Raw genomic sequence first — 15,797 nt, 5'->3', positions numbered from 1 at the left:
CTATTTAAACAAGGAATACTTCATTTTATTATGCATTTGCATTTTCTATTCGCTGGGCGCTCCTAGGCCGTGCACTCCGCGCAGTCCTATCGCCGCCCGCACTACCACACGCTGGCGCAAAAGCGCCAGCGTGCGAGCGCTGGAGCACAGGCTCCCCACAGAGAGGCTGGGCGGAATGCCGCCCCCAAAAATGTGCCGCCCTAGGCCCGGGCCTATGTGGCCTAGCCACAAATCCGGGCCTGCATATTATGAACCATAATAAAGACATAACAGGTCCTCTAATGCCCTACACATGAGCCCATCCTAAAACAAATGTGGAAGCCCCTCAAATGTCTGGAAAAAAGTGTTAACGTAAAAATCTTTCATAGTTAGGACTTTTGAAGGCAATCCCATTTTTAAAAAACGTAAGTCGCCAGTGTTTTTTACAACGGTTATGAACTTCTGACATACGGGATATGATGACACTGACATAAGATTGAGGAGGATGTAGCTTCATTTTATCAGTTCGCCAGGTGTAAGGTGGCGAAGAAAACTCTGGCAAAAGAGGCAACGTTCTGTAAAATTCACACTTTAGTGAATTTGCAGAGTAACGACCATTCGCCAGAGCGAAAAGTCGCCAGGCGATAGAGTAAACACGAATGCAACAAAGGTTCTCTTTTGCTAGCGAATTGTCCTCTACGCATGTTAGTGAATTGGAGTTATCCCTGGGGATGAGATCTCTGGAGAAATTTCGCTAGCGACGCCTTTTAGTAAATATACCCCATGGAATGCTTGGTAGCCCATTATTTTAGGTGTCTGAAGTGCAATTTCACTCATTAGCAAAATTGTAATAACACATAAAAACTACGGATGCACCAAATCCACTCTTTCGGATTCGGCCGAACCCCCGAATCCTTTGTGAAAGATTCGGCCGAATACTGAACCGAATCTGAACCCTAATTTGGATTCGGCCAAATCTGAATCCTGCTGAAAATGGGTGAATCAATTTTTTTAAAATGAACATGGTAATTAGGAGGTAGGGCCACAAAAAAGGGCGTGGTCAAAATCTACACGCCATATCTTTTTATCTCTTTATTTCCAAAATTTTGGGAGGTATGCTATTTTACCCACCATTGTTTGCTTCTGATCTAATTTTGTTATTCCTAAGGGACCAAAGGGGATTGGTGGGTTAGAAAGTCTAATTTTTCAAGCATATTGTCACTTTTTTTCCTTCTTTATTCCGGATTCATTCCATATAAAATAAGGAAGGGCTCACCTTATGAGGTGAGTCATGCCAAACCGTGAAGCATAGTGCAGTGGGGTGTTATGCTGGTAGGTTTCCCCATAGGATGTGTTTGGGTCCAATGACTCTTTCAGTTGAGGGTTGTTCTCGTATATTTGGTAGGCCAGGTTCTCGTCCCCATTTATCAACGCCTTGCGGAACTTGGTAGTAGCATTTCCCATGGTGAACCAATCGCCGAGCCTCGCTGCTCTCTCTCAGATTTCTGCTTTCAGCTTTTAACCTGGCTCCGCCGCTGCATTCTGCACACTGAAAAACACCAACATGTGAGGAAATATTTTACTAGACCCGATAATTTAGCCATGAACAAAAATAACATGTGCTTTTGTAGTTTGTCCCCCACTTAGATATTAGAACTGACTCTGTCAACAACAAAAAAGTCCTGTCGTGTAAAATCCTCCCTGCTGCACGAAGAGAGCAGTAATGCCATTTCATAGATCAGTAACTTGGAATAAGTACATAGAATACTGATCAAAGTCACCTCTGTCAGCCTTACAGTGAAAATGTATAAAGAAATATATTAAAAAAATATATTGTATAATATATAAATTTATATTGTTTCAGATTAAAGTGAGTGAGAAAATGGTTAGCAGTCTGGTTGCATAAAATATGCTTTGTTCTTTACATCAGGAAGAATACCGTAAGGGCCAGATTTATCAAGGGTCGAATATCGAATTATAAAAACTTTGGAATTTGAATTAAAAAAGACGAACTGAAATTAAAAAAAAAAATCCACGTTTTTTTCCCAGGTGAATAGGCCGTTTTTGTTCGAATCGTACAAATCTAAGTAACATCACAACTGATCGAATTTGATTCGAAAGTTTTTCACTTGGGGGTATATTTATCAAGGGTTGGATTTCGATGGTTGGATTTTTTTGGATTTTTTTTTCCGGGTGAATAATCCGTTTTCGTTAGAATTCAAATCGTAAGAATCAAAGTAACATCGCAATTGATCGAATTTGATTCAAAGTTTTCCAGTTTTTCAATGGTTGAATTTCAGATTGAACTTCGAAATTTGAATTCAAAGAGACCAACTGAAATTAAGACAAAGTTTTTTTTTTTGGCCTAACGGGCCTGTTTTCTATCGAATAGGTCCGTATTCGTACAAATAGCGCATTCGATCAATCCGGTCAAAACTTAAATTTTTCAAAGTCCACCAATTGATTCCAAATAGTTTCTAGGAGGTCCCCCATAGGCTAAAACAGCAATTCAGTAGGTTTTATATGGCGAATGGTCGAAGTTGAATGTTTAAAGAGACAGTACACGATAAATTTCGAAATTTTTTAATTTTTTTCAAATACGAATCGAATTTGGACTATTCCCTAGTCGAAGTAAACAAAAATTAGCTCAAAATTCTAATTTTTTTTAATTCGAATTTCCACTTCGACCTTTGATAAATCTGCCCCTAAGTATTGCCCACCGACTAGTGTCTTAGGAAAGTGGTTATTGTATTATATTGTATTGTAATATGAGTGTAAGGCGCAGGTAGATGAAAAATCATGGCAGTGTCAGCAAATTAACTTCAAGGTCTGGCAGCTAAATGCTGTTTTCTAGTACAATTTGTTTTAGAAGTGTTTAAGTCTTTTGAACTATTTGATAACTCACTGCCTGGCAGAAACCTCTACTAGTAACTGGTACTATTCTGACAGCCTAAATAACTACAGTGCAGTTAGGTGCATTTTGACTGAAGTGGCCGACTCAAGCAGGGCTGTGGCAGTAAAAACACAACTAGTCACCTGTAGCTGCTCCCTCTGCATATCCAAACAGGTATGGGATCCTTTATCCGGAAACCCGTTATCCAAAAAGTTCCAAATTACAGAAAGGCAGTCTCACATAGGCTCCATTATAATGAAATAATCCAAATTTTTAAAATTGATTTCCCTTTTCTCTGTAATCATAAAACAGTACCTTGTACTTGATCCAAACTAAGATATAATTAATCCCAAAAAACCCAATAGGCAAAACCAGCCTATTGGGTTTACTTTATGTTTACATGATGTTCTAGTAGACTTAAAGGGCATGTAAAGTCTAAAATAGTATAAGGCTAGAAATGCTGTATTTTGTATACTAAATATAAACATGAACTTACTGCACCACAAAGCCTAATCAAACAAATGATTTATGCTTTCAAAGTTGGCTACAGGGAGTCAACATCTTGTAACTTTGTTAAACATCTTTGCAAGACTAAGACTGTGCACATGCTCAGTGTGGTCTGGGCTGCTTAGGGATCGTCATAAACAAAGCTGCTTGAGTTCTGCATGGCTGGGAAGTAAGGCGGGGGCTCCCCCTGCTGTTCATAAGTATGATTGTTTCCCTGCAGAGCAGTTAGGGACCGTCTGACAATTCCTATCCACAGTAGTAAATGAAGGGAGAATTTCACTGCATACAGTCAGGTTTCTTATAAAAACGGTACATATTTTATAACTAAAGTATATTGGAGATAGGTTTCTTTTTCATTAAAGAAGGTAAAAATGGGATTTTATTTTTTTGCCTTTACATGCCCTTTAAAGGTATGAAGACCCAAATTATGGAAAGATCTGTTATCTGGAAAACCCCAGGTCAGGAGCATTCTGGATAACAGGTCCCATACCTGTACTACATGTGATGCCTGTGGCAGAGTTTGGCACCATCATACAGACACTGTTTGGGAATAAATGGTATGCATTCCCAAGGAATCATCATCTGGCAGTGCCAATGTCTGCCAAAGGCAACAAGTTCCTATTTAAACCAGTGTAAATTGCATGGAGATAAGGTAGCATTGACAACACAGTTAGCAAAATCATGTAACATATGTTGTTTTACTAACCAGGACTGATTTACTACAGTTGCTGCTTTGTTACCATTCACTTTAATGGAGAACTAAACCCTAAAAATTAATATGGTTAAAAATCTCATATTTTACATATTGAACTTATAGCACTGGCCTAAAGTTTCAGCTTGTCAATAGCAGCAATGATCCAGGACTTCAAACTTGTCACAGGGGGTCACCATCTTGGAAAGTGTCAGTGACACTCACATACTCAGTGGGCTCTGAGCAGCTGTTGAGAAGTTAAGCTTAGGGCTCGTCACTAATTATCCAGCAGAAAATGAGGTTGGCCTGTAATATAAGCTGATGCTACAGGGCTAATGATTAAATTCTGATGCTAATTGCACTGGTTTCTGTGCTGCCATGTAGTAATTATCTGTATTAATTACTAATCAGTCTTATACTGTGACATTTCTATTCTATGTGTACTGTATATTGTGAGTGGGTCCCTAAGCTCAGTAAGTGACAGCAGCACAGAGCATGTGCAGTGAATCAGCAGAAAAGAAGATGGGGAGCTACTGGGGCATCTTTGGAGACACAGATCTTTACTGCTAAAGGGCTGTGGTTGCCTTGGGCTGGTACAGAAGCACAAAACATAATGTACAACATTTCTAGCTACTTCTTTAGTTAAGCTTTAGTTCTCCTTTAATACATCACCAAGTCTATTAAAAAATACACATCTTTATAAAATTATATGCCAATTAAATATTGTAGTTTATTTGTTTTGCTTTTTTATGGTTATATATTTTAAAGGTCCTTTCATTTATATAAGCAAAATGGTTATCCTTTAAAAGGGTTGTTCACCTTCAAACAACTAGTTGGTTTCAGATAGATCACCAGAAATAACGACTTTTTTCCAATGACTTTCTACTTCTACTTCGACCATTCGCCACCTGAAAGCTGCCGAAGTGCTGTTTTAGCCTATGGGGGACCTCCTAGAACCTGTATGGAGGCAATTGGGGGAGTTTGGGAGATTGAAGGTCGAAGTTAAAAAAACTTCGAATCAAAGTATGATTTGAAGTAGGGCCACTACAACCCCAAAAAACTTCCACCACCATTCGGTTGGTCTTTTTGAATTTGAAGTTCAAAGTTTTTTTTTTAACTTCGACCTTTGATAAATCTGCCCCTAAATGCTGCAAAATCTTAACCGTTTTAGAGTTTTCACCTGAATTACTGAGCTGTCAGACTGAAAACACCAGAGACGGGAACATTCAATTTTAAATAATGGAAAGTAATTGGAAAAAGTCTTTATTTCTGTGGAACAATCTGAAAACAACTGAACTGAAAAAAAGTGTTTGAAAGGTGAACAACCACTTTAAATTGGCTGTTCACCTTTGAGTTTACTTTTAGTATGATATAGAGAGCGACATTCTGAGATAATTTGCAGTTGGTTTTCATTGTTTATTATTTGTGTTTTTGATCAGCAGCTCTCTAGTTTACAATTTGAGTAATCTGGTTGCTAGAGGCGAAATGACCCTAGCAATCATGCACTGATTTGAATATGAGACTGAAATATGAACAAGACAGGGCCTGAACAGAAAGATGAGTAATATTAAGCAATACATCAGTAGCCTTACTGAGCATTTGTTTTTTTGTTTTTTAAGATGGGGTTAGTGACCCCCCCACTAAAAAGCGGAAAACAGTCAAAAGAAAAGGGAGAATAATTAAAAAAACTTATATAAAATAAATAATGAAGACACAGGGGCCCATTTACTTAGTTTGAGTGAAGGAATAGAATAAAAAAATCTTTGAATTTCAAATGTTTTTTTTGGCTACTTCAACCATCGAATTGGCTACTTCGACCTTCGACTACGACTTCGAATTCGAACTAAAAATCGTTCGACTATTCGACCATTCGATAGTCGAAGTACTGTCTCTTTAAAAAAAAAAACTTCGACCCCCTACTTTGCCATCTAAAACCTCCTGAGCATCAATGTTAGCCTATGGGGAAGGTCCCCATAGGCTTTCTAGCCAATTTCTGATCGAAGGAATTTCGTTTGATCGATGGACTAAAATCCTTCCAATCGTTCGATTCGAAGGATTTAATTATTCGATCGAACGATTATTCCTTCGATCGTTCGACCGAACGAATAGCGCTAAATCCTTTGTCTTCGATATTCAAAGTCGAAGGATGTAACTTCGAGTTAATTAACCCTCGATATTCTACCATTAGTAAATGTGCCCCCAAGTGAAAAAAAGTCGCTTAGAACTGGCATTCTATTACATTCTAAAAATTAACTTAAAAGGTGAATATTTAAATCAGAACTTGCAGCACGGGTTGGGCAAGCCTGAGCATAACATTTTCTATTCAAGAGCCGGGGGCCACAGAGCTATGCTGTCTCATCATCATCTAAGCAGCAGCGACCATCAGCTTATCCATCATGCAATCCTTCTGTCAGTTATTGAATGAGTGCCCAGTTCCTGGAATCACAAATAAGCTGTGGTTCTGTGCCAGCCCATCTGTCATTCCAAGAAGTAGGACAAACTCTCAGCTCCAGTCTTGCTCGTTATGCGACTAATCATTAGCTGATCATTAGGCAGCACTGGAGAGTGGCAGCAAGTTCCAGCACTCAAAGTGTAAAAGCTCATTTACTCTCACACAATCACACAACACATGATGGACTATTACAGAAGCCACAGATGTTCTGCCAGTGCCACAATGGCTCTCATTGCCACCAGTCTTACTAATTATCAACTGGCACTTCTTTATCTGGCATTAGTAAAAAAAAGAAAAAAACACTTTTTAAAAAAGGGGAACATTAGTTCATTTATGCCGCTTAAAATAATCTAGAATTCATTTTAAAAAATGGACCCGAAGCCCAGCGTCAGCAAAAAGATCCGCACTACCTTCTCATGTATCAGACTGTAATATAACAAAAGTGGATCTAAACCTTAAAAGTTTAATTGATGTCAAATTAGGGGTTTATTTATTAAAGTCCAAACGCCAAAATCCCAAAAAATTTGTGTTTTTTTTTTACTATAAAATCAGAACTTTTAGTGGGGAAAAAAAAACCCTGAATTTTTCCGGATTTATTATACCCCGAGGATGGAAAAAGGCCGGATTTTCAGGACTGCCGAGGTTGCATATAAGTCAATGGGATAAGTCCCAAAGATATCTTGATCTGCGCTGGGTTCCATTCAATAATCCGAAGATTTTGTGGTTTTCGGCCAAAAGGTTTTCATGTGGAAAATCTGAAATATTTGTACGATCCTAATTTTTCAGGTTATTTCTCCACACAGGAAATTTTTCGGGAAAATGTTTTGATAAATAAGGGGAGAAAAACCATGCGGATTTCGTCGGAGTAGTTTTCAGAAAATAATGAGATAAATTTGGAATTTGATAAATGGGCCTCACCGAGTGTTTCTCTGAACATTTTTGCAATTTGCATTAATATTCTATTCTTAGTGGGTCAGAGACATTTGCAGTTTAGCCTTCTAATACCAGGCCTTTCACTTAAATCAAAATCCCTAGGGTTATTTAAATACACAGAAGTTAAAAAAAAATGCACAGAGGATTAGGGTTGCTGACATTCTGGGCCTTCAAAGAGAGCTTGAGCTGTTAATATCTCAGAATCTGAAACTGAGAAAAAAAAGTGACAGTCAGAGACAGTTTGCTATACAGATATGGGATCCGTTATCTGGAAACCCGTTATCCAGAAAGATCCGAATTACGGAAAGGCCGACTCCCATAGACTATTTTATCCAAATTTTTGAAAATAATTTCCTTTTTCTCTGTAATAATAAAACAGTACCTTGTACTTGAGCCAAACTAAGATATAATTAATCTTTATTCGAATCAAAACCAGCCTATTGGGTTTAGTTTATGTTTACATGATTTTTAAGTAGATTTAAGTTATGAACATCGAAATTATGGAAATTATCCGGTAAACCCCAGGTCCCAAGCATTCTGGATAACAAGTCCCATACCTATATAAAAAAATAAATAGCAGCAGATAAAAACAATGGCAGGCAAAACTGTCCCTATCTCCGTGACAATTAAACTTCTGTCCAAAAATGTCAACACCATAAATAATGTTCTGCCTAATAAAAGAAATTATAATTCTAAGCAACTTGGCAAAATACAATCATTACAAACTTTCTATTAAATTAAATTAAATTAAATGGTTATTAAATTATTTGTTTATGTATTGCCATTAAAAGTAGGGATGCACCGAATCCAGGATTTGGTTCGGGATTTGGCCAGGTTTCGGTCTTTTTCAGCAGGATTCGGATTTGGCCGAATCCTTGTGCCCAGCCAAACTGAATTTGGATCCTAATTTGCATATGCAAATTTGGGGCGGGGAGGTTAAGACAAGGCAGCTGATAACAGACCTGTCTTTGCTGGTGAACTAAAGTTGGCCATACACTATTAGATCCAACCTCACCTAACGAGCAGATCTTTCTTCCAAAATGCCCACCAAAGGCAGGGCAATCAATATTAGGCTAATCCATTAGGGCCAAACGATCGAGTTACAACTATGTGAATGGGTGCCGACTCCATGAGGATGGACAGTATCAACTAGCCGATGCGGTTCTCGATCTCAGGGAATCTCAAACCTGTCCAATCGATATCTGGACAATTTTTGCTCAGATATGGGTTGAAGATGCCCATCAGAAGGCCCCATACATGGGCAAATAAGCTGCCGAATCTGTGAATGATCACCTTTAGACTTTTGCAACATTGTTTAAAAAGTAACCACCAAATGCAATGCAGCTTTCAATAACAATTGTTTTTTTTTTTCAAATAACTTTAAAGGCGAACATGGAGCTACTTGTAGCGACAACAAAAATAGACAATGGCGATAATTACTGATCATTGTCTCTGTGTATGTTTAAGCAGAGGCAATTGTCAGCATTGTCTATGGCAGGGTATTTTCTAGCCGTGACAGTAGCTTCAGTCGTCAAACGAGCGGATCTCTCCCCCCATATGCCCAGCTTGAGGTGGTAGCAATGACATTTTTAAATGCACGTGAACTGGAAACTTTCTCAGCTTATGTTTTCTTTTATTTCTGGGTTTTTCAATGTTTTCCAATGTATGAGAGTGGCGAAAATGCCCCATCTGCCAGTGGCATGTTATATTTATATACTGTACAGGTATGGGTTCCGTTATCCAGAAACCTGTTATCCAGAAAACCCAAAATTATGGAATGGCTGTCTCCCATTGACTCCATTTTATTCAACTAATCCATATTTTTAAAAAACTATTTCCTTTTTTTCTGTAATAATAAAACAGTAGCTTGTACTTGATCCGAACTAAGATATAATGAATCCTTAATGGAAGCAAAACCAGCCTATTGGGTTTATTTAATGATGACATGATTTTCTAGTAGACTTAAAGGAAAACTATACCCCCCAAACAATGTAGGTCTCTATAAAAAGATATTGCATAAAACAGCTCATATGTAAAATCCTGCTTCATGTAAATAAACCATTTTCATAATAATATACTTTTCTAGTAGTATGTGCCATTGGGTAATCATAAATAGAAAATTGCCATTTTAAAAAATAAGGGCCTCCCCCTGGGATCGTAGGATTCACTGTACTCACAAACATACCAACAAACCATACATGTTAGGTCACATGAGCCAATTAACAGACAGAGTTGTGTCTTTTGCTTCCACACTTCTTCCTGTTACAGTTAGAGTTGAAGTATTTCTGGTCAGGTGATCTCTGAGGCAGCACACAGACCATCACAAAATGGTGGCTCAAGGCAAGAGATGTAAAAGGGCGATATTTACTTAAATATATATTCCAGTTTGGTAAGGTTCTTTAATATGCCACTTAATATGATATGAACTATCTGTTGCTTAATTGTTCATTTTGGGGGTATAGTTTTCCTTTAAAGTATGAAGATCCAAATAATAGGAAGATCCATTATCCGGAAAACCCAGAGCATTGCGTTTAACAGGTCTCATACCTGTATTACTCGAACATTAGTTATGTTTTCCCCAAAGGCACTTGCCATTCTTCCAGCAAACAAAGGGTTACACCTAGTGATGTCTGCCTTGACCCCAAACGTGAATAATGGGAAAGCTGCTTATCTATGAATCAGTCTCAACATCCTTAAATCAATCAGTGTAGTTCACGTGAAAATAATGGGAAGGCTATAAAATATCCGGTTACAGTTTCACTAGGGAAGCAGTATATAGAACATAAAAAGGGAAAGTGTGAGGAGTTATTCTGTGCAAGTTCCCAAGCAGTGCAGCCTATTTATTTCCAGGCACAACAAAACATAAATTTAAATAATCAAGGATTTAGAATGTACGCTCTGTAAAACATTTGCATATACTCTTTCAATAATCGGCAGCCTGACTCGTTTAGGAGACGCTCTGCTTGTCCATGCCTGGCATATACTCTAATTACTACCCACAAAGCAATGGGACAGACAGAAGACACCACAACAAAGGAAGGGGGGATGTTATGAGACCCAAAAAAACCCCTGATGAGATACACTCATGCTGCCAGCTTATTAACGCTTCACCCTGCCAGTCTATCAGGCAGATGCTTGTGGCGACAGCAGTCTAACAAGTCGTTTCTGGCAAGCTTCCGCAGATCATCACATACACACAAAGCCAAAGCTGCCTCTTGTTGTGAAATGTAGGGATCCTCTAATAAGGATTGTGGGCATTACTAAGAGATGGCAGTAGCAGGTGGTACAGAACCAGTTGCCTTATACTACACTCAATCAAATTAAAAAAATGAGACAAGGGCTGAATAGTTTTGCAAGGCTCTGATCTGAAGCTTCTGATCCAAGCAGTATGACGGCTCCCGCTCGAACATTAAAAAAAATGCAAAGAATGTTCTATAACCTCAGTAAGGTATGGCCTAATTATTACATAGTTACATAGTTAAATCGGGTTGAAAAAAGACAAAGTCCATCAAGTTCAAGCCCTCCAAATGAAAATCCAGCATCTATACACACCCCCCTCCCTACTTTCACATAAATTCTATTTAACCATATCTATACTAACTATAGAATTTCACAATAGCCTTTGATATTATCCAAGCCATTCTTAAAAGTATTAACAGAATCAGCCATCACAACATCACCCGGCAGTGAATTCCACAACCTCACTGTCCTGACTGTGAAGAACCCCCTACGTTGCTTCAAATGAAAGTTCTTTTCTTCTAGTCTGAAGGGGAGGCCTCTGGTACGGTGATCCGCTTTATGGGTAAAAAGGTCCCCTGCTATTAGTCTATAATGTCCTCTAATCTACTTGTAAAGTGTAATCATGTCCCCTGGCAAGAGCCTTTTTTCCAGAGAAAACAACCCCAACCTTGACAGTCTACCCTCATAATTTAAATTCTCCATCCCTCTATTCAGTTTAGTTGCACTTAGTCTCTGCACTCTCTCCAGCTCATTTATATCCCTCTTAAGGACTGGAGTCCAAAACTGCACTGCATACTCCAGATGAGGCCTCACCAGGGACCTATAAAGAGGCATAATTATGTTTTCATCCCTTGCGTTAATGCCCCATTTTTATGCAACTGAACTTTATTTGCTTTAGTGGCCACAGAATGACACTGCTCAGAATTAGACAACGTGTTATCTACAAAACCCCTAGATCCTTCTCATTTAAGGAAACGCCCAACACACTGCCATTTAGTGTATAACATTCATTTATATCATTTCTGCCAAATTGCATAACCTTGTATTTATCAACATTGAACATAATTTTCCAGTTTGCTGCCCAGTTTTCCAATTCAGTCAAATCACTCTGCAAAGTGACAGCATCCTGCATGGAACTTATAGTTCTGCATAATTTATTATCATCAGCAAAAATAGAAACAGAACTTTCGATGCCCTCTTCCAGGTCATTAATAAACAAATTGAAAAGAAGAGGACCAAGTACAGAGCCCTGCAGAACTCTGCAAACAACACTGGTCCAATTAGAAAATGTTCCATTTACCACCACTCTTTGTAGTCTACCTTTTAGTCAGTTCTCTATCCAGGTACAAATACTATGTTCCAGGCCAACGTTCCTTAATTTAACCTTCTGTGTGGCATATACTTCAATACTTCAATATATGGGGAAGAAAGTGACCCATAAACGGAGATTATGAACAGGGTATGCTTTCCTTTTAAGAAAAGGCCACCCATGGAGAATCCAGATTAAAGTCAATTTGAGTAATTCATGCAGTGTGCCCCTCCTTACCCATGGTCGCATATTCAATATAAAAATATCCACTGTCTCCCTGTAATTACAGTCTTGATTCATTGTCATAATAACAGGCTAAATCCTTGCAAGCTACATTCTTATAAGGTTTGTTTGTATTGTAGGCTTCAATAAAGCTAAAGTACATTGATTTCATACAAGATTAAATATTTAGTGTACAGAATTAAAAAAAAAAACAACAACTAAGTTTACATACTTAAAGTATGCACAAAGACTGACACAGATTTGGGATTGTTTTCAAATCCGAGGTTCTAGAAAGTTCTGTGCCTTCCACAAAAAGCAGCAACAAACACTTTTTCCAGTGCAGAATGGAATTGTCCTTTCATTTCTACATTAGAGAGCACTTCCATTACAGCCTGGAATTCTCAGCAATGCCCCTTCCTTTCCACAGAGCTTGGCACAAAGCTACAGTATGACGTGAAGTACCCGGACACCCACAATCACACCACATGCATCAGATGTAGGATCCAAAAGATGGGGGTAAAGGAGACAAAGTTTATTCACATGTATTTGTCAAACTGGTTAGAAGAATAAAAATGGTTCCTATTTTTTTTACTTAATATACTGTAGATCTAGTGGAACATGACATTTGAAGTTGGTAAAACACAGTCAGACAATAGGAATTATTCTTATTGCAATTAAGCTACATTCACAGACAGATTGCCCTGATTCAACCCAGAGCCACCATCAGTAATTATGGGTCCCCATACTACTATAAATCCCAGTCTACTTTTGGGCACAGCCCTAATCTGCCAATCCCACCCCAGTTTTGCCAAACCCCTGGCCATGAATCATCCAAACCCTGCACAAAAACCCATTCTCTGTGAAGTGTAACGGACACTTTCATGTTTCTGGGGTGTCCCTTGGACAAAGCATACCCCCGTACCCCCCTGATAGCAGCCCTCATCCAATCCTTAAGCCTGCAAGTTATTTAGATTGGGGCAAGATCACTAGCTGAAAGTATGAACCAGTGCAATTCTGAATCACCCAATTACACTGCAGCAAATTGGCTCTGTGTATCAGTCCAGTTTTTTGTTTTGCCAAACCAACTTTAATTATACAAGATATTGATCAACCAAATCAATATTTTTGGAAGCTACACATACCCCCCGTACCCCCCTGATAGCAGCCCTCAACCAATCCCTTAGCCTGCAATTTAAATTGGGGCAAGATCACAAGCTGAACAGATGGTACAGACCATCATTCAGGACAGTAAAGAACTGTATGAAAAATCTAAGCACTTTAGCTCCCTCTATATCACTTCTGACCAGACCATGCTCCATTGCATCCCACTCAAGCCCTCCTCTCGCACAAGGAAACAAACACAGGTGACTAAGTTAAAAGGTCTGCACTCCTGGCAACAGAGAATGCATTATTTCCCATAAGGCAAAGCAGGTGGGTATGAGCTGTAAGGCAAGTATCTGAAAAGATGAAAAAACCTTCGCCTATATCTGATGCGTTTCTTCCCTGTTAGTAACACACTACCCATCAAGTTACATTTTTATTAGCCAGGCTAGTTTAATAGTGGCAATATGATCAACGCAGAGGCTTTTTGTCACACAAACTCATCACAAGGAAACAGAATGCATATATCTGAATGATGAGAAATCTCCCCTTTAGTACAAAAACCAACGTCATTGCTGCAGGCTGGAAATATCAGCAGGGAATTCACATTTATTTATATCAGCTTCTTGCAGAGCAGACGCTGATGGGGCTGCTTATCATTGCTGCTACCTACTCATTTCAAAATATCAGCTGCTATTTTTGGGTGGGAAGAGTCACAGCGGTTATTAAAAGCAGATGTACATGTAGTTGTTCCTATAGGTTATAGAACGGGCATGACTAACCAGAGTCCATGCAGTCAATGGAGAAATGTCTACATATTGTGGCACAACCATCTTTTTGGTACTGGGTCTCCCCTACTTGTGCCTTAAAAACATAAAAAAGTTGTATAAGGAAAGTCTTTGCAAATTAAACATGAAACCCAAATTATTATTTTTTCAAATAATACCTTTTATAAACTCATTTAAAATCTTCAGCTGTAAATCATATATTGCCTGCTCTTCCGCTATGCATGAGACATAAAGGTGGCGCAGTCACTTATTTTCACTTTCCATTCAGTACTTCCTAGATGTCACTGCACTCTTTGCATTTTTCCTCCCTTCTATCACTCTATAATTGCGTAACGGTAGGGTAACATGCATGGGCATTAGGTCACCCATTCTGGCGCATACACAACATTTTGGGGTGATACACAACTTGCCTTGTCACAAAATGGCAACCGCCTGCTTACTATGATTGTGAATTACAAGACTGAAGGAAACAAACTGCAATATAGTGTGAGCAAAGTTTATTTTGCTCAACTAACATGATTGAAAATAATTTGAAATTATTTCTAAGGTTGACAGGTCCCCTTTAAAAAAAAAAAAATGGGGCACGGACTGATGCGAATGAAGAATAATCTCTGTAAAGTGCTGCAGAATATATTGCCACCATATAAAGAAAAATAATAACAGCTTCTATAAGAAATATGTTATTGTTTGTTTGAGGTGATTTCTTCCAGCCTAATGTTTTGTAGTAGGGATTGCATTCTCTCTCTTAGGGTCAGGGCACACGGGCAGATTTGGGGAGATTTGGCCCTTATTGTGAGTGTGCGTTGTTGCATATAATGAATTGGAGGCAATAATTAACCTACATAACTAACCTAAATACCTCTCTGTTGCCGACTGGTGGCACAACTGACTTCACTGCTATCTTCCATCCCCTATAGATTGCTGGTAATTTCTATGGAAATGGCATGGGTACAGCGCCTGTTCTTTAAAGTGATTTAAAGAGGAATTCTCGTTTTATAGTATATGGATATGATTTCAACATTTGATCGCTATTATGGAATTTAAACAAACATTGGGGAAGTTAACCTTTAAATGATCTTTTTAATTAATTAGTTACAGGTTTCAACTCTTCTTAGTTATTCTGAAGCTGGACAAACAATAGGCCTCTGTTGGCCTAATAGTTCATTTACCTCCTGCTCAACAGACCTTTTCCAAACCCTTTCCTCTATAACCCATATCGCTTTTGGAAATAACCTGGCAACCCACAAAGTCATTTACCTTATCTTAAACATCACTGTTGATGGTAGGAAGTGCTTTTACTGTATTGGTGGGATCATACAGACCCGTCAACTGCTGTGTGGAGGCCCAGACTCCTGGTACCTGGTCTCCGTTGTAACCCAGGATTAAAGGATCATACATAGGCCGCTGGTTTTGTTTGTCATATAGTTATATATGTATAAACAACCCCTGTTGTGTGTAATTTTACACTGGCAGATTTGGCCTTCAGGGTCTGACTGAAGCATTGGGGGCTCACCAGGTTCCAAACTTCCCTCACCACTCCCCGTGAGCATGCTTGAACGCTGGAGCGCATTGTTTTCTTTTTGGGGCAGCAAATCGGGGGAGCGGGACTGCTGTCAGTTCGCCATTTCGGTTTCTTTAAAGGGGAACTATCATGAAAATGAATTAAAAATTCTGTACCATTT

The 15,797-nt window shown here is 38.7% G+C and overlaps 1 protein-coding gene across 3 annotated transcripts in view; it reads right to left on the bottom strand.

Annotated features, from left to right (window-relative positions):
• The window catches only part of ankib1.S (ankyrin repeat and IBR domain containing 1 S homeolog), a 95,306-nt gene that overhangs the window by 55,712 nt on the left and 23,797 nt on the right, over positions 1–15,797 (bottom strand). For 2 of the 3 annotated variants that reach the window (XM_018269175.2, XM_018269174.2), the window contains one exon: positions 1,256–1,528. In XM_018269175.2, coding sequence (XP_018124664.1) covers positions 1,256–1,443 — 188 coding nt within the window. In that variant the 5' untranslated portion in view covers positions 1,444–1,528. Of the gene's footprint in view, positions 1–1,255; positions 1,529–15,797 lie in introns of those variants that run through there. The other variant, XM_041567466.1, reaches the window with a different exon arrangement.

Source organism: Xenopus laevis, chromosome 6S (genome assembly GCF_017654675.1).
Source record: "Xenopus laevis strain J_2021 chromosome 6S, Xenopus_laevis_v10.1, whole genome shotgun sequence".
In the NCBI taxonomy this organism is placed as follows: domain Eukaryota; kingdom Metazoa; phylum Chordata; class Amphibia; order Anura; family Pipidae; genus Xenopus; species Xenopus laevis.
This window is presented reverse-complemented; position numbering and strand designations above follow the sequence as displayed.